General features: G+C 37.1%; 1 protein-coding gene across 2 annotated transcripts in view; it reads right to left on the bottom strand.

Moving 5' to 3' along the window:
* Nucleotides 1-19952, bottom strand: part of npr1b (natriuretic peptide receptor 1b) — a 48955-nt gene that overhangs the window by 3975 nt on the left and 25028 nt on the right. For both annotated transcript variants that reach the window (XM_017482935.3, XM_017483006.3), the window contains exons 7-18: nucleotides 11970-12064; nucleotides 9480-9615; nucleotides 9172-9256; nucleotides 8922-9042; nucleotides 8716-8790; nucleotides 8467-8544; nucleotides 8044-8148; nucleotides 6148-6219; nucleotides 5728-5887; nucleotides 4495-4650; nucleotides 1595-1763; nucleotides 1204-1350 (exon numbers count right to left, since the gene is read on the bottom strand). In XM_017482935.3, the coding sequence (XP_017338424.2) occupies nucleotides 1204-1350; nucleotides 1595-1763; nucleotides 4495-4650; nucleotides 5728-5887; nucleotides 6148-6219; nucleotides 8044-8148; nucleotides 8467-8544; nucleotides 8716-8790; nucleotides 8922-9042; nucleotides 9172-9256; nucleotides 9480-9615; nucleotides 11970-12064 (1399 nt within the window). The remainder of the gene's footprint in view (nucleotides 1-1203; nucleotides 1351-1594; nucleotides 1764-4494; nucleotides 4651-5727; nucleotides 5888-6147; nucleotides 6220-8043; nucleotides 8149-8466; nucleotides 8545-8715; nucleotides 8791-8921; nucleotides 9043-9171; nucleotides 9257-9479; nucleotides 9616-11969; nucleotides 12065-19952) is intronic.

The following is a 19952-nucleotide window of genomic DNA, read 5'->3' as shown; positions in this document are numbered from 1 at the left end:
AGGGCAGGAGTCTTCAACTGGTGGTACTGGGCGCTCTAAAAAACACTAACAGAACCAATCAAAGTTTAAAAAACCGGCTATAATTTAGTGATTCCAGTTTTCTACACAAGAACCATCATGGCTTCCCTGTTGCAGCTAATTACATGCATTTATGTCAATTATTTATCCAAAGGCAACTTATCGAGACAGGTAAAAGTTTCCATAGATGTTCATATACAGTATTTACCCTCATTTGTCTAATTAGTGAAGTGACAACATGGCTCAAAAACAAATTTTGCATGCATTCTTCTCTTAATGTTAAAACAGATGTCTCATCTATTCTAAGTCTGTGGCGCTAGATGTAACGTAAAATGCCATATTTTATATAATCATTATGATTGTCACAATTACACTATATGATTTGCATTTCCATCACAATATAGTACTAGAACTCAGCATCATTTGCTGAAGCTAAAGGAGCTCTGTTCATTTTATTTGCCCTTGCTTCTAACCGATGGTTTTGTGCAAGGTGAATGAATGCAAATTACAAACCAAGCCCCACAAATAAAACCAATTTTATTAAATAAATTATGCAAGCTTACATTAGTTGGTCGCAGGACATTTAATTCTTGTGTAGCTATGCCCCAGTTTGTCTAGTGAACCAGACCAACATTATGATCTGGCTATGTTTCTTTTATTTTTCTTTCAATTTGTACTAATGTACAACATTTTATAACACTAAACTTTCTTAAAACATTTAAAATGTTTTAAATGTTAAAACTGTGGTAGAGTATGCATATACTACGCTTATCTATGTTTTCTTCTTTCGTTAATGAAATGTATTTTTTCATTCATCTTCAGTAATCACTTTATCCTGGTCAGGGTCAAACTGGGTCAGGAATCTACTCTGGGAACACTGGGCAGGAGGCAGGAACACACTTTGAATGGGAGGTCACATTTGTGCACTCATTCACCTTGGGGCAATTTATAGTCACTAATCAATCAATATACAACACTATGTCACCTCAATAATATTGATTTCTGACATTTTAAGATAAAGTGACACATGTCATTTAACCAGGATTTGTTCAATACAGTAATGGCATTATTAGGTGGAGCAATATTATTATATGTATATATGTCTCTTCAATGGTAATAATGCAAAATCAGGCTGTGTATTTTCCTGCTATGGTTATGTATGTGATAACTGTGGTAATGACTAACTGGGGCAGTATCTGGTAGAGTAGGGCTTCTGCCTTGCGCTTCTCTTCCAGGTAAGCCTGCGTCCTCTCCTCCACCAGCTCCTCCAGATTATTAGCATACTGCTCCATCCGAGACAGCAGGTTATCCAGGATATCCCTGCTGTGCTCCCTGAGACAAAGAAGAGAACAACAGGGAAGAAGGTGAGCACCAGAGTCATAAACTGAGTGTTATGTGTGCTATGAAGATGGTCAAATGTGAGTGACTTCTAATGAATGTAAATATATAAATATGAATATCAAGAACAATATCTTCTATGCAGCTGGAATGGCAACAAGTGAGTGAACTGCAAAATGTTATTTGAGATCAAGCAGACTAAATGAATTGTGTGTATGTATAAAAATGAGAGCAGTACCTGTTCTGTTTACGCAGAAGTACTTTAATGTGGCTGAACTCTGGCCTCTCTGCAGGCTCCTCTGCCCAGCAGCGCTGCATCAGGAGCCCCAACTCCTCACTGTGTGCCTGGGTGTTAACAGCTGGCCGCAGGTACGGCCACTCACCCAGAGCAACACGGTCCACTATCTCTACACAGAGATAGATAGATAGATAGATGGATAGAGAGAGAGAGAGAGAGAGAGAGAGAGAGAGAGAAAGAGATCAAACTCCAAGTTGCATTTCTTTTTCTGTTTTTCCTGAACTCTATGATATAACCGACAAGCTGAGAAAAATGTCCAGACTTTCATTCACAGCCAAGTCTCAGACAATATACTGAAAGTGAAGTGAATACATGAACAGTTATGGAGTCGCAATGTCCCTTAGAGAACATTTTGCTAAGCTCTCACATTTTATTTTCATACCGAATGCAACATTTTCATCTGTTTCATTTTTTAATTGTTTTTTTTTTAATATCATTTTCCAATCGTTCTATCCTCTTAACCCACGTAAACTGTTTCATACAGTGTTCACAGCCTATCATTAAGGTAAGAGGAAAATGGTGTCTGAATGGTGCGATCTTATCTTAATTAATTTAGCCCTAATTAATTGTTACTTCTAAGTAGATTTTTTTATTAAAAGGCTGAAATGCAGTGAAAAGTAATAAAAGCTCTGTGTCTTCACACATTTAGAAATGGTGCTATATTAGATACGAGAGCGAGTCTCAGCTGTATGTAGTCAAAGCTCTGAATGGCACTGGGAGTGCAGCGACAGCCTCTTCTCACCCGCTTCTTGTGTATTTACATCCGTCTCTCTCTATCTTTCTATTTCTCTGCCATTTTATCAGCATCTCTGCCTTTAATACCATTATTATGGGAAGCATATGTTGTTGCTGTCAGCCTCATGGAGGAAATTTGTATGACACATTCAGGTGTGTATAATGAGGAGCACTGGAGTGAACAATCATTATCTTTGCTCCTTTGCTCCCTCAGTAATAGAACCGCACTTACATATGATTTAATATGTATAATAAATATGTGTGAATGTGCATGTCAGAGTCTTGGTGTGTGTTTTACACTAGTAAATGTTGAGCCTCACTGACTGATAGCATCAGTAGAGCGTCAATGTCAGGGAGGGCAAATAGCTGAAAGCCAGATTTAGCACAGGCAGCTGAACCTAATACTCTGTTTTCTTGCAGTAACAGGGAACATGACCTTTCTGTTTCACAATGACATTTTAAGAATCAAGACACTTTCTGAAATGCTTTAACGTGTAATTTTATCTTTTGAGCATAATATTAGACTGGAAAATCATCCCTTTACCCACATAAAATATATAAAGGGAATACTGTTTTGGTTGTTTATGGACTATGTTACTGTTGAACAAAGCCATTTTCAGCAGACCTGGCATAACTTGGTGTAAGAAACACATACTGTAGTTTCACATGTTCCTCCTTTGTCAACTTGGGTTTCCTCCTAAAAACATGCCGGTAAGTGAACTGGCTACTTAAAATTGCTCGTAGGTGTGGGAATGAATATGTAGGTTTGTAATATCCTGCGATGGCCCGACCTCCAAAGAACAGTCCTGCCTCGGTCAGTTTTCCCAGGTTCAGGCTCCACCACAACAATGAAAACAATTACTAAAGATGAATGAATGGAAGGATATAGTGTTCACCAAAATGTGATCCTGAACTCATAGATTACAAAAGATGCTGAGTTTTTACTCTGCGTCACTTTATTCAAACTCTGAATCAACCATACTTTTAGGGATGGAAGGTTCACATTGCAACATTGTTGTTTTTTTTACCTTCTTAAATAAAAAAGAAAATTATCTAAAACTGTAAACTTCAATATGGTTTCTGAAACCAAGCAGTATAATAATTCTACAGTGCTAAATAGTCTTTCTATATAAATAAACTGATGTGTCATTGTTCCCTAAATTACATCACAGCTACAGTGAATCTAGTAATTTAATTATATTTCTATTTAATTATGTACTTATAGCCCCAGTGCTAAGATGCTACGTCTGAGTACAATCATCATATTACCAAGCAAAGATTTATGATCATTATTATCATGTTACAAAGCAAAGATTCTGGAATGAGGATTTGGTAATGACGTTTTACATAATTTGTAAATTACAGTTGTGATACACAACTGCTGTAATGCAGCAGGCGGCTAAACTGACATCCTCCCTCTGTAGATGACTAAGAGGATGTTTCTGTGTAGAGCTGTATCATTAGATGCTAGAGTTGTGGTGAAGGAGTAAATTGAAGCTGATATATTTTAATGTGTGGGCATGTGTTTTTGAGTGAGTGAATCATGACCTCCCCTTATGGACAGGAAGCAGACAAAGCTCTTCTCCATTAGTGCACTCTTCAAGTGTAATTGGCAATAGAGCCAGAGACATATGGTCTGAGAGACAGAAGATCTAAGAGAGGAATAAAGCCTATAATCTGAGGTGAAGATGGAGACAACTGTCACAAAGGCACTGTGGATAACAAGCTGATAGAACGGCACTATTTCAGTCGCTCTTAACCTCTACCCAGCTCGACAATGAACCCATATCAATTGCTCTGAAATGTAATCTCAGGAAAGACAAGCATGTCACTCAGTAGATCCATTACAGATGCCAAATCACTAAGCTTTTTCGACATTTGAGCTACTTTTATAGAAAATAATCAACCTAAAATAGCATTAGGTTGCTAACAACAAGACAAAAGCAGATAAGCACAATACTAAACACGTGTTTGTTAATTCAAGTATTAGAGAATGTCTTGATAGTTTTCTCAAACTCGATTTGTCTTCTCTTATTGTCTTAGTTGTAGATTTAGATGTATATAGTTAAAGCTTAGGATTTTAGGGTCTATATGGCAGGTCTGACCTTTAGAGCTGAGTGTCTCGCCCTCTATGTAGAAGACGCCTCTGCGCAGTGCCACCTCCTGCAGGATGATGCCAAAGCTGTAGACATCTCCTTTCTGTGTTCCGCCTGCAGGAGGGCTGCCCATCCTCAACAGCTCCGGAGCCATCCACAACTTCCCTACAATAAGGTACACAAACATATCACACTGGTGCTGTTACAATCTCCTATACCTGGTATGAGATAACATGCATTATACCAGCGCACTGTTGAATTTTCAAATCTGTTAAACAGTGCAGCTCTGATATTAGTGCACTGGAAATGTCAGGTTTATATTAAAGTGCTCTCGCATTAGCATTTCTACAACTAATTTACAGGGAGTTGTATAGCAGATGCTTACCATAATCTAAGACTAACAATAAATGGATTTAAAAATTTTATTACTTAACAAATAATAATTATTATCCTTGTATCAAATAATCAAACAGTTACTCGTTAGGTCACATCAGACCATCCCAACATTGATTGCTTTCGTATAACAGCATGTCCTCTTGTGTTTTATTCCTTAGTTAATTGTGCCCTTTTCATTGAACAAATAACAGAGGTATAAATGAAGTAATGACAATTTCCATAAATGAATAAATTAATAGGGCAAGCAGGAATATTCCTCAACAGCCAGTCAGGCTACACCAGTCTTGTCTCTCACTCACTGATTTTAGCCCATTTGAACTCTTTCTCACAGTACACCGGTGTTCCATTTTGGTGGTGGAATCGACTTATCGACATTTTCAATCAGTATAAACAAATGAATTGTTTTATTGCCACAAGTCTGTTATAAGACTAGTCAGGACATTGTTGGGTTTTTCTGTGTGTAGAGTATTGTGATGCTGTTGAGCAAGGCAATTGGAAAAGGGTGGGATGTGAGCCCCATGCGGGGCAAACAATTCACACCTCTCCACAATAACACTGTTAGAGAGGCAAAACTGACAGCACAACTAAAGCTTTTTTGATAGTAAAACACTGTATACTGATACTGGTACAATAAAATTATAACATTTAAACCTAGTAGGCTAGGTTAAAAAAAAAAACACTTATGAAAACTGCAACTCATTTCTGTTCTCTTTCTGTTTTATTTAGCTCCTTTTTGTTCATTAATCTGTTGTTCAGTGTTTATTATAACGTGAGAGAAAGAGAAGTTCTCCGTGAAGGCAGTTCAGAAGAATTTCTGGCATTGTGTATAACTACATGCAGACTTACGTGCGTTGTAAGAGTGAGCGTCCTCGCTGTTGGATTCAGCCCTGAAGCTTGACAGCCCATAGTCAGTGATTTTCAGCACAAAGCGGTTATCCACCACACAGTTTGAGGACTTCAAATTACCATGGGATACAATCACACTGTTATGAAGGAAGGCCATTCCCTTTAAAGAAAAAAAAAGAAGAGAAAAATGCTGGACCTTACAGAAAGGGAAAGAAGTGCTCACCTATTATTTGAAACTGTTCTTACATGCTAAGGCTGATAACTGAAAAAAGGCTTGTGATATTGCACAAAGGCATCAGCTTACCAGTTCATCTAAGCTACTCAGTGCCATCTGTGAAACATATTGGCTAGTCTTGAACAATAGGATGAACGAATGAAGAGAGCAATAATAAAAACAAATAATTATGTCTACACACGTACCTTCACAATGTCATTGATCAGAGAGTATTTAAACATCCAGTCGAGTGTGATGCTTTCATTCTCCAGAATGTCCTAAACACAAACAAACATATGGCAGGGATGACTGTTCATTCATATTCTGTCTTTTTTTTTTTTTTTTTAAATTAAAGTTCTAAAATTTGTAATATGAGAGTCAGTGGTATCTGTGAAGTCTAGTAGAGGATAGGCAGATAACCATCGAAAAAGCATGCCTCTTTTCAACAATGCAATTTGTTCTATAGTTAAAGTAGTGCAAGTCCCTTAAAAAGTACACTGGATGACAGACACATGACACAATAATGATTGTGAATCTTGCTCTATAGCTAATTAGTAGGACTGGGCCAAAAGATGATGATGTAATCAGATATCGTTGATAATTAACATGATTGGCCCTAATCCTTTATGACCAAATTATGATATCAATAATTTTCTGAAGGACAATAGATAAAAAGAGAGAATATTTTTGTGACAGCTTGTTATATAGGCTAGTATTAACCAAAATCATATTTACAGTTTACTTACTTTTCTTACAAATAAGAAAAGTAACAGTAGCTCACTAAATATTCAGAATGATCAATCTAGTGATTAGTACAGGCTATAAATAAACTAGGCAGCTATAATGGATCACGTATCAGAAAGAAAAAGACGTGATGTTGGCTATATTATTAAAACATTTTTACTTGAGGCATCTCATTACTACAAGCTATAGAACCACTCTAAATACAACTAAAAGAGTTACTTATTCATGAGAAATTTGGATAAAATAATTCAACGGTGTACGTCTGTGTCTTTCTTCTTATTTTTTTCTGAGCTCTGCTCTGGCCAGGATTTGAAATGTGTGGGGGACGAGGATGGGAGCAGGATGGATAAAAATAGGAACCCAGCACCACCAGTGATCAAAAGGTTACCATGACGACCCTGCGGTAAACATTGGATGGGGCAGTTTGCTATTCATTATAAGTATTTTCAAATATCGGAAATCCCTGGTTAGAGCAAAATAATGCTTTTAATGTGACAGATAAAGTATATGATTAATTCATGATTTTTTTCTGTTTAATTAGTGACCATTTTTATTATGTCATGCAAAAGCTTCACAACTTTAAAATACATATATAATGTATATAAATATGTAACTTCTGTCACTGCTCTGTCCCAATAAAGAAAGAAACAAACAAATAATATTTTTTTAAAAACAGGTTTCATCCACATTCTCCAGTTTCATCTGTTTCACCAGTTTCATCCGCTTTCATCTCCCAGAAACATACCAGTAGGTAGACTGGCTACTCTAAAATTGGTCCTTGGTTTGAATGAGTGTGCGAATGTGTGTACATGGTGCCCATTGATGAACTGGCCCATCCAAGGTCTATTCCTGCTTTTTGCCCAATGTTCTCAGGTTAAAATAGGCAGCTGATTGGCATAACTAATTGCATTCATTGCATAATTTATGCATGTTATCTCTTCTTGTTTTTGTGAGAGTTCATTTATATGTAAGCAATCCTGGAGTGTTTCTGTGGAGTGTTTATATGGGCTATTTCCACATCTCTAGAATGGCAATAAATTTGGCCAAATAAATAAAAGTTTTAAATAGTTTAATCAGAAAAGCAATGCTTGCACTAGTACAAAAAAGCTCATATGCTTAAACTGGGTTCCCATTACTTTTGTCTGGGAGAAGTCACTGTAGAACATCATTTTCCACCACTGTGCGTAATGATTATTGCCTGTGCAGACATTTCTCCATTTAGTGCAGACGACATGGTAACCATTAAACTGATAAACAGCATTAAAGGACTTGTGGTGAATGTATGGAGCACTGAGACCTGAAGATGTGTTTTTTTTATTTCCTGCATTGTGAAACGTTTAGGGGAAGGCTGGCTGTACCTGCAGACTGCCTCGCGGGCAGTACTCTGTGACTATGCAGATGTTGGGAGGATCCATGCATGCCCCAATAAAGCGAGTTAAATGATCGTTTTGCACATCCCGCATCTGAAGAACAACAGAGAGAGACCGAATTAAACTTTGAGAAAAGGTTATTATGATGATGATGATGATTATTATTATAAATAAGACACATATAAAATATGAATAAACACAAGTATTACATGCTTAGAAACAGAGGTCTAGGACTTGATTTGACATTCTGGGGAAAATCTCAACAGTTGTATGTAAACCTGAGGATTTCTCTTTCATAGAGGAAAGGCCCATTTAGAAAGCTAGAACCCTGACTTATCTAAAGTACCACTGGGGACCCTTTTTCTCTAACATTCTAATCCCCATAAGCAAAATGTCTCTTTCTTGACTCACATGCTTCAGTTCAAACAGCACTGTCCTGGTCAGTTCAATGCGTTTCCTGTTGACAAATTTGATAGCCACAATGTTTCCCTGGGGATGTGATAAACATGTTGAGGATCAGCAGTGGCATGTACCCAAAGGTTAACCCCAGCAGGGTAGTAAAACAATTTTGAAACAGAATTTATATGTGTGTGTGTGTGTGTGTGTGTGTGTGTGTGTGTGTGTGTGTGTGGGAGGGGGGGTGTGTATGTGTGTGTGTACCTTAAAGTAGGCAGTCTTAGCAAACATCTGGAAGTTGTCGTCAGCAGTGGGTAGAGAGCCGTAGTTTGAGCCTCGCTTTGGGGAGAGAGAGAGAGAGAGAGAGAGAGAGAGAGAGAGAGAGAGAGAGAGAGAGAGAGAGAATCAGTCTTACAGATGATCTTACAACCTTCCTAAACTGGTTTACTGAACACCACCAAATCACTCACCAGGGAGAGGGTCAGTTTGCTGCCTGCACTGCGCAGCACCTTCTCCAGATTGCTCATGTGCAAATCCTCCCAAAAGATCCGCCAGAGCTGAGCAGCCAGCTCCTTCTCTAACTTCAGCTTCCTGTGTGGGACAGAGAGAAGACGATAAAGAAAGTGGAAGTGATGAGACAAAGTCAAAAATTGGCAGAACTTTCTGAAGATATGTTTGCACAGAGCTAATATCACTCACCAAATCCCACATTGCACTCACCTATATATGAAGATGGTGACATTAAAGATGATGACAAGAATAAAGAACATAACAATTGACACCATCTGGTGCATTGTGATGGTCCCTGAAAAAACCCCAGAAACGAGTGTGTGAGAAAAATACTTTCTTTAATGAATGAAATTTAACACTAAAGAATGGAGAAGAAAAATCTGCACTAAGAATATACGAAAACCGCTGATGATGATGCATACTATGAAGGAAAAGAAAAGAAATGTATGCTGAAAATGGTAATTAAAAGACATCATCGGTAAAGGCTTCATATAAATGGGGAAAAGTGCATTACTCACGTGCAATGCAGGCAGGGTTATCATTCTTGAAACCACAGAAAGGCATGTCAGGAGGAACACTGCCTCCGGGCCAGTGAAAGGCCATGTCAGGCAGCGTCTCCATCTGTTTCTTAGTACCATTATACACAGCAACAATCTGGACAAAAAACAGCAGTAATGAACTGACAGACGGAGAGCTGATGCCATGAGGCGACTGAGCAATTATCAAGGCTCAATATTATGTTTCTGTTATAAACATAAGAAAATGGATCTACAGTAAGTACTGATGATTTAAATATTGATTTATTTTTATATTAAATAATCTATGCTACATGAATTGATATTATGTTCAGCATTGGCTAATACAGCTAGATACTAGGAATCTGAAACAAAACTATCAACGGAAACAATTTCAGTGAATCATAGTCTATAAATCTGTATGAAGTGTTTTTCTCTAGATCTATGCATTCCAGAGACTATAGCTAAACACATAGCTAACATTCTTAACATAGATAAAAACCAAAGAAATTATTATCGACTTTAGGAGGAAAGCTCCCCCTCTTCAGACTCTTATCATTAAAGGGTCTGAGGTGGAGCAAGTTTTCAGGCCTTCACATGACGGTAAACCTGGGCTGAGCTGATAACACCATGGCCATAGTGAAGAAAGCACGGCAGAGGCTTTATTTCATCAGGCTGCTGGGGAAGTCCGGACTCAGCCGTCATCCCCTCACCCAGGCTTACAGAGGACTTATTGAAAGTGTTCTCACCAGCAGTATTACCATATGATTTGGAAATACTGCCCAGGCTAAGAGATCACTTCAACGGGTCATTAAAACTGCAGAGAGAATCATCGGCTCTGAGAGAATCATCGGCTCTGAGCTACCCTCTATGGAAATATTAGACACACAGTGTTCCAGGAGAAAAGCCCAGAGCATTCTTAGTGATCAAAATCACCCAGCTCACTCTTTTAATAGGTGGAATAACTCAATATATAACCTAAGACACCAAAGGCCAATGAGGATTGACACTCATAAGGCATGTTTTCATAATAGATTTTTTTTCAACCAGACTGATTGCAAAAGACATTGAGGCTGCAGGGAATATTTCACCTCACATCTTACTCATAGCAGGGACACTTAATTCATACACTTGACAGTCAATGAATGGGTTGTATTTTTATTATTATTATTATTATTATTATTATTATTATTATTATTATTATTATTATTATATTACTGGCTATGCCACATAGAGTTTTTATATAATAATTTATTTTAAATTTGCTATTTGTTAAATTAAATTAATATGTATATATAGATTTTTTTTGCAATGTTGTGGTTCTTATGTCATTGTTGTAAAATTTGACTCAAAGAGTTATGCACAGAAATTCCAATGTACCTGTACTGCTTTGTACTTGTGCAAATGGCAATAAATTTAATCTAATCTAATAAATATAACCAGCTAATTGAGGCTAGGAAATGCAAATGCTAAGGGAAAACGCAAATGATGTAACGCGATGCAAGATGTCGCATAATGGTTCTCTAAAGTGCAATTCTGATAAGTGACCTAAATAACGGTCTTGTGTCTCCCACATGTGGAAGATCATCTAATGTGAACATCATAAGTTTAATTTTCTGTGTATAAACTTAACAAAGCACAAGTTCATCCTATTATTTTATTTTTGTGGCCATTCAAAAAGAAATGGGGCAGGACTCATAAGGACTCCTCTGCTTGAAATCAGGAAAATATGAATAAAGTGCAAAAAAAAAAGGACAAAAAAACTTGCAGCTAACCAAAACAGAAACTCTGGCATTACCCAGTAAATTACACTTGTGTCAGCAATGAAATAGAGTCCTAATCATTTTTGTCTATTTCTATTAAATTACATCATTTGCAATATGAGAGGACTAAATATGTAATGCAATGCTGGATTACCTCAATAATCTATCCAACACTTTCTCAGTCTCTCTCTCTCTCTCTCTCTCTCTCTCTCTCTCTCTCTCTCTCTGACACACACACAAACACACACACACACACACACACACACACACACACACACACACACACACACACACACACACACACGCACACGCACACAGAGGGAGAGAGAGCAAGAAAAAAGAGAGAGCACACCCTGCCCCTCCACACATGCATGAGTGCACCAAGAGATAACAATCTGTAATTAACTTTCTAACTGGTGGACATGGGAGAGAGAACTGGATTGCTGGATTGAATGCAGTGAGGTAATTACCTTGTATTACCTTGTATTTGGATAATGGCAGTTCCCTGAGAATTCATTTCACACTGTTTATTCATTTCACATCTACCTGTGTGAATAAGTTAGATAACATAACACCTACCTAAGAGACCCCCCCCTCTCTCTCTCTCTCTCTCTCTCTCTCTCTCTCTCTCTCTCTCTCTCTCTCTCTCTCTCTCTCTCTCTCTCTCTCTCTCTCTCTGTGTGTGTGTGTGTGTGTGTGTGTGTGTGTGGTGTGTGAGAAAAGCCCCTACCTCAAAGATGCTGGAGTTGGTATCAGTCATGTCCCATAAAGCAAAGTCAGTCTCTCTGTCTCCCTTATCATCTATCTGCACGAGTCCGGTCACACCTGCAGACCCCAGAGTGCAAGGGCAGTTATAAGCTTATAACATCCAGACATTCATTTACACAGCTTGGAACTGATGTTGTGATTCATATTTGATTTGCATTTGCCTAAGAGTTAAGTCAAATACAAGCTATGCAATGGCTTGCCTTTCATTATTGAAATGTATAAAAATAGATTTCTAATATAGTATAATAGATTGAACACAATTTGCGAAATCACAAATTATGTTCAATGGGCTTGGCCCACTAAGCATCTAATGTGCAAATTAACCTAAATGTTTTAGCCACAAACCTGTGTGCTGAGCTAGCTAGCTAAATAACTTAGCTAATATCAGTGATAAAGTTCTTATCATTGTTACTGTATATTTTGACAGTTTTAACCACACTTATATAGACACTTGAATACTGAAATTCTACCCATATCTAGCTATGAGAACTTTACTAGCAGTTAACTCGCCATGAGGGCTAGTATAAGGACACTCTGAGGGCTAGTATAAGGACAGGGGTTCATTTTCAAATAGTATATTCATGTATACACTTAGATTCATTTGAAAATTTTGTTCATCATTTCATAACTTTTTGGTTTTTCAAGTAAGACCTTTTATCAAGTAGGACCTTTCTTTAGTAGTGAACTAGAACTATATATTAGTATTAGATTTAGATTGTAGATACATCAACGTTATTAAATATAACTACTGTATGTCTGCCTGCTGTGGATGAAACAGTGGGTCATGTGAAGAGGCCATGGGGCAGACTTCTCATTCCCTGCTCGATTGGCCTTGGCACTATTAAGGTGTGAGAGGAGCAGGCAGAAGACAGACGCTCCAGGGAAACCAGCACTGACATTTAAACAGATATGAAGAGCTTAGCCATTATCGGCTTGCAAATGTCAACGCCATAGAGGGAAAAAAAACTGGATTGACAGAAAGAAGGAGAGCAAGAGCGAATAAGAGACACAGACACTTGAACAAGGTAGAGGAGATGTGGACTGTGATACTCTTATTAGGGGCGGTGGGCACAAACGTACTCACTCCCTCACCCAGTCTTTTCTGGTGAATCGTGAACATTGCATGTAGCATAGTAAGAAATGGATGTTGAGTGAAATAAAGGAGGGATAATAGTAGAAGGGGGACATTTATTGTTAACATAGGGCTCTATTGTTGTGTCTGTGCAAGCATAATTTGCTGGATAATGGGGGTGTTAAAAGCGGTGTGACATTCAAAATGCACCGGTGCAGCCATTTCTACACCCATTCTGGTACCAAAAAAGACCCCCTTTTAGCACAGACACAAGGGTACAATGGTGGTTTCCTGATTTCCTTACTGCAAGCACCACTTTCAAAATATGGTCCCAAAATTTTATAAATATATGACCACAATTTTATATTTATTTTGTTTACAGCATATTCCACACTGAGTAGAAAACATGTGTGGGAATTGTGTCATTCTGATCATATCATTTTCTTGTTTATATTATTCAATCTCTTCATTAGCCTGATATTTCTATAAGAATATTATTAATAATAATAAAACCCAAAGCAACCTACAATTGAGATGGGATACAACAGCACAGTTAAAGGTTAGGCATCTTAGGAACAGTTAAAGGTTAGCAGTGCAGGGAACTGACAACCTTCTTAGCAGAAGCCCAAAACTTTAACCACCAAGGTACCACTGAGATTTACATTTATGTGCATTTACATTTATTCATTTAGCAGACTTACAAATGAGAAAATACAAGCAAATCTTGGATTGTTGGTATTCAAAGAAAAATGCATGCTCTTGAATCCAACATCTCAAGTTTGTGACACTAAGATATTAACATATATTCTAGTGATGAAAATATAAGGAGATATGACTAAAAAAAATATGTTTGCTGTATATTCTGTCAGCTAGCTAGTAAATTCTACCACTGAAAATCACTATGCAAGGCTCCTGATTGGCATGAGTTTGAATCCTGACAATGACACAGCTATCTACGGCTGGGAGCCAAGGAAGCAAAATTGTCCATTCTCGCTGCATGGAAGGGAATTCATATACTCTCTCCCCTAGACAACCACAGTCACGTCTATGAGCTCATGTATGTGGAAGAGGACAGATAATGCTTTCCTCTGAATGTTACGCTGCCCTGTGATGCAACAGGAACAGCAGTTTGAAAAGATGAAATTGGCTGGCTTCATCCTGTACTAGCGATGTCTCATCTCTGCAGTTTGCACTAATGGTCATTCTGGAAGTAATGTTTTTCTTAAATACAGTGTGGGCAAAGGCAGCAATCTAAAAAATTACAGCTTATGACAGAAATAGCACTCAGACGTAACAGGGAAGTGAGACACTGCTGCTAACTAAGGCGGGAGTGTGGCTTGCCTTTGCATTTGTAACCTTTCACAGTGAAAGATGTGCTGGATTAGTCATCCTGCTAAGGGTGAATGTCATACACACAGGTTAGTGGATCATTTTAAAGATCAGTAGCTGTTTCAACATCTGCAGCTGGCAGAACAAACAGTGGCATATGCACACACACACACACACACACACACACACACACACACACACACACACACACACACACACACAGACAATTTATTTATATCCACTCAGCAAAGTAGCAAAAAAGGCCATAAATAATAGCAATGCAGAATGCAGAAAAAAACCATCATTCTAGAATTAAAACATGTACTGTATCAAGATTATCAAGTGCATGGCCACTCACTGGCCTCTGTTAGTCATAGCTCTCTGAAAAGTCCTTAAAAGTCCTTATGAAAGCCATCTCATTAGTTAGTGTGTTGTTCACGGACAAGTCATTAAATCAAAATCCTGATCGATGTTGATCGAGTTATGCCACACCAGTTTTTGATTGTCAGTGGTCTGATGTCCAACAGTGCACTCTATCCCTAATTCACTAAATAATTCCTTGTAAAAATAATCAGAAAGATGTAACTGGTTTCATATACAGTGAGGGGAAAGAATTATTGAACACGTCAACATTTTTTTCAGTAAATATATTTCCAATGAGGCTTTTCACATGAAATTTTCACCAGAGATCAGAATTAACTCAAGAAATCCGGAAATATAAAGAATTCACAACATTAAAGTCCATAAATAAAATTATGTGTAATAAAGAGGAATGGCACAGGAAAAAAGTATTGAACACACTAACGGAAATATATTTAACACGTAGTGCAGAAGCATTTGTTTGTAATGACAGCTTAAAGACTCTTCCTGTATGAAGAAATTAATTGGCTGCAGTATTCAAGTGTGATTTTGGTTCAGTCTTCTAAATATATTGTCTTTAAATCTTGTTCAGTTGGATTCAAGTCAGGTGACTGACTGGGTCATACTAACGCCTTGATTTTTTTTTCTCTGAAACCAATTGAAAGTTTCCTTTGCTGTATGCTTTGGATCGTTGTCCTACTGGAAGGTCCACCCACGTCTCATCTTCATCATCCTGGTGGACGGCAGCAAATTTTTTTCAAGAATCTCCAAGGTAAAGGGATCCATTCGTCATTCCATGTGATGAAAAACAGCTCCACATCATGCTGCTTCCACCTCCAGTCTTCACTGTTGGTATAGTGTTTTTAGGGTGATGTGTAGTGCCATTTCGTCTCTAAACATGGTGTGTAGTATGACAGCCAAAAAGTTCAATTTTGCTCTCATCTGACCAGACTACACTCTCCCAGTATTTCATAGGCTGTCCAAATGAGTTGTAGCAAACTTTAAACGAGCTTTGAAATGCCTACTCTTCTGACTATACTTCTGACTCCCTGGTCAGAGATCTTGCGAGGAATTCCTGTGTGTGGCCGGTTGATGACGGAGTGATGTTGCTTCCACTTGCGGATAATGGCCCCAATGGTGCTTACTTGAAGATTCAGAAGTTTTGAAATACGTCTGTATTTGATTCCATCAATATGATTTGCAACTAAAAGGTTGTGAAGGTCTTGGGAGAGCTCTTTGCTTTTACCCATCACGAGATGTTTCTTGAGTGACACCTTGGTAATGAAAAGCCTTTTTATAGACCATTAATTTACTAACCCAGCTGATATTAATTTGCACAGATAGGAGGTATAATTACTTTCTAACTACTTACAGATTTCAGCTGGTTCCTTACCTTACCTTGGAGAACTGTTTTTTCTTGTGTTCAATACTTTTTTCCTGTGTCATTCCACTTTATTACACATAACTTTATTTTTGGGCTTTAATTTGGTGAATTCTAAATATTTGTGAATTTCTTGAGTTAATACTGATGTCTGGTGAAAATTTCAGGTGAGTAGTCTCATTGGAAATATATTTACTGAAAAAAATGTTGACGCATTCAATACTTATTTCCCCCACTGTAGCAGTAGTTCTCAAAGTAGGGTCCAGAGACCTCCATGGATCTCCACCGTTTGATGTAAAACACAATATGTCACATAGAAACATATGTTTTGGGCTCTTAATACACAAAAAACATGGAATGCCATTTCAGGCCACTATTAAACACATAAATGCAACACTATTAATTAATTAATAATATTGTCCATTTAAAATACATGAAAAGTTAAAATGGTAAGATGAGTGCAGCGAATTAACAAAAACATTGCAAATCCTTGCACAATAAAATAGCCCACATCCCATGCACACATTACCATTTGCAACCTTGATTTAGTATTTTGTGAACACTGCACATGACCAATTATTCAGACAATATTTATCACTGACCTTCTACACCTTTTCTATTGAATACCTTTCTATCTGTGTCAGCCTGATGTCCGCATATTTAATCCATTGCTTAGTTTTAAAAGACTTTTGGTCTGGTGATTTTTGGACTGTAGGCATTCAAATTTTAAACACACTGTTAAAATAAAGTGTGCATATTTTACAGTAATTTACTGGCAACAGGGTTGCCATTAAAGTACTGTAAAAATTTACAATGAATCACAGTAAACATATTTGTAGTAAAGCATTATAGAGTATAAAATAACACATAATCCAGTACAGTTGTTCATTTGGCTGACACAGGATATAACTGAGCTGAAGGCTAAGGGTCTTGTAAAAGAACCCAACCATAGCAGATTGTTGGTGGTGGGATTTGAACACATAACCTTATGATCTGTAGTACAAAGCCTTAATAATTAAGCTACCACAACTAGCTCACCCAGTTGAATCACCCAACCACTGAATTTACTCATACTAAAAGATTTCATTGAATCAATGCAAAGTAGCTGTGTTAGTTGCAGTGGCTCAATTGTTAAGATTTGGAGTTAAAGTTCAGAAGGCTGTGTGTTCAAATCCCAGCACTGCCAAATTGCCACGGTTGGCTCCTTGAGCAAGACCCTTAACCTTCAGATCAGTTGTACCTTGCATCAATTGTAAGCTGCTCTTTTAAAAAAGCAACATCCAGTAAATTACTGTAAAATTTACAGTCAATTTTATTATTATTTTTTTTTACAGTACATGTACTGTGACATCAACATAGGACCAGATTTACACAGGAAAGTTAGGCATATTCAGAGATGTACTAAGCACCTAGTTGATTTTCTGGGTGCACCATGCAGATTATGCAAATTACATGCATGTAGTTCATATCTCTGAAGTTGCCATATTTTTCTTAAATAGAATAGAAAAGAGACAGCATCTAGACCACCTCCTCTAAACACATGCATTTTTCTTTAAGCCAGATTTAAGATTCGGCATAGAACATACAGACTGGTTTCAGTGTAATACAATGTAATATAATAGCAAATAAATAAATAAAGACTAATTTGATAATATAGTATAAAGAAGATGGCAGGTATTGAAATAAGCATCAAATGTGAGTCTAGTATAATGCCAATATATTGCTGCATGAGTAGTCCAAGTTGTAATTATCACAGTAATTCCTGAAATTTTGGTTAAATTTAAGAATATTCATAATCTAGCTCATAAAATCATACTGTATGTGCAGGATGTAATCTATTTTATCATATTTTTAATTTTCTATTTTGAGTTGTTCAATTCACAAAAGTAATGACAATTACTACACTTATGGCTCATGTTAATTTAATTAATACGTTTATCCATAAAAAAAAAATGATAAAAGATTAATTCCTCAAAATAAACATTGTCTTTAATTAAGATGCTGATCTCTTTTTGTACATTTTAAATGGAGGATCAAATGTTTATATATTTAATATTGGACTCAAATAACAAATTATTTTTAAAAATGTATTTACAACATGAATTTCAATGTGACATATTGCCGTTACATCAAACTGTCAGTCAGTGATGCTGGACTTAACACTCGCCTCCACTCTGAATACGGCCCATAAAATATAGTAACAGCAAAGACAGAAATATATTGGCTGTAAGTTCTGTCAGCCAGCTGATTATTTCTACCACTCAAAATGTCTATAAAGTTTGAATGAGACTAATCGTATGTCATTACAAAAACTGCACACAAACTCTTTTGATGGCATATAATGACAAAACAGCCAATCACACATCTTATTAATATACTAATTTTAAACTCAACTGTTACAATTCCTGTTGTCTTTTTGAAATGCACCGCAACTACCAGAAACATTTAGAGTGCAAAACAATCACATTTACATATTGTTATCACCTGCAACACAGCCTTTTCTTGTGTGCGCAAGTTATCCCACTGCATATGCAAATAAGCACTTAAAATACCCAATCATGGCCTCTATTTCACCATCTAATTCTATCTTTTAACAATACCTTTTAACAATTTGGCAAACATACACAAATCAGCTGTGATCAGCTGCGCTGTGACCTGCATGGTTATCTGGTGAATTACTGAGCCTCACTCAAAGCAAAGATGAGAAAAAGAAACAATAAACAGCAATAAAGCTATCTATTTCATCTCTTCTGCATGTAGCACACAGAAGGTGTAATTTCCCCTCTGTGTTTAATAAAAACATGTCTGAATAGAAAGCATGACCCTACATTCTGCCAAGCACAGATATACAGCTCTGATGGTGATATATGGATCTGATTACTGTTATCTAAATTACTTGGCTTGACTTTTACAACAAGGGAAAAGGGGATGAAAGGAAAGATAGATGTGATACGTCAGTTGCCAGAGAGTGGCAAAAAACAAAAAAGCTTGGTGTCTTTAGCTTTGTTGTATTGTTGTGTCTTTCCATGTGAAGAATTATGTGTGGAAATGGTGGCTCTCCCATACTGTGTAACTGTTAGACATAAAATATCACTGTACTGTAGTTCTGTAACAATATCTGCTAATACTGTACATTAGTATGTAAGTATGTAAAATACTTTTCCATAATTTCCATAATACCTATCGTACAACTAGTATAATAGTGCTAGAGCTAAGCTCTATGATAAGAAAAATAAATCTTTACAAAAACAAAGTGATGTGGAAATGAAAGTGTTACAGCAGCATGATAGTAAGATTATGATGTAAGAATATTTTATTAGAATATACATATTAAATATGACAGTAGTAGTGTGACAAGAACACAAAAATAATGGCAGTAGCATGACATTAGTGTAGTAAATGAAGAGCAGGAACTGTGACTGTGAATCACTGTGAACTGTGATTTCTGGTTATAGTCAACCATTACCAAGCACAGCTCTCCTCTTATCAAGCACATCGAGAGCAAGATTCACAAAGACACTATGAGGAAGGCAACATAGAATGAAGAAATAAGAGTTGAGCCTGACAAAGTGATTAATGTAGGGAAGTCAGAGAGGTAGGAACAGATGCATCAACAGAGATAAGTAGGGAAGGAGACAGAAAGCAATGTTTCAAGGAGACAGTGTCAAGGCTGAGATACACCGAATGAACTGATTAGACTCACTCCCAGAAGAGAGATTCATGCATTACGCATTCATAATGAATGAACCATGGATCTCTTCACGAAAAAGATTAAGAACTAAACATGTAATGCGTTCTAATCT

This window comes from Ictalurus punctatus, chromosome 1, assembly GCF_001660625.3.
Source record: "Ictalurus punctatus breed USDA103 chromosome 1, Coco_2.0, whole genome shotgun sequence".
Classification (NCBI taxonomy): Eukaryota; Metazoa; Chordata; class Actinopteri; order Siluriformes; family Ictaluridae; genus Ictalurus; species Ictalurus punctatus.
This window is presented reverse-complemented; position numbering and strand designations above follow the sequence as displayed.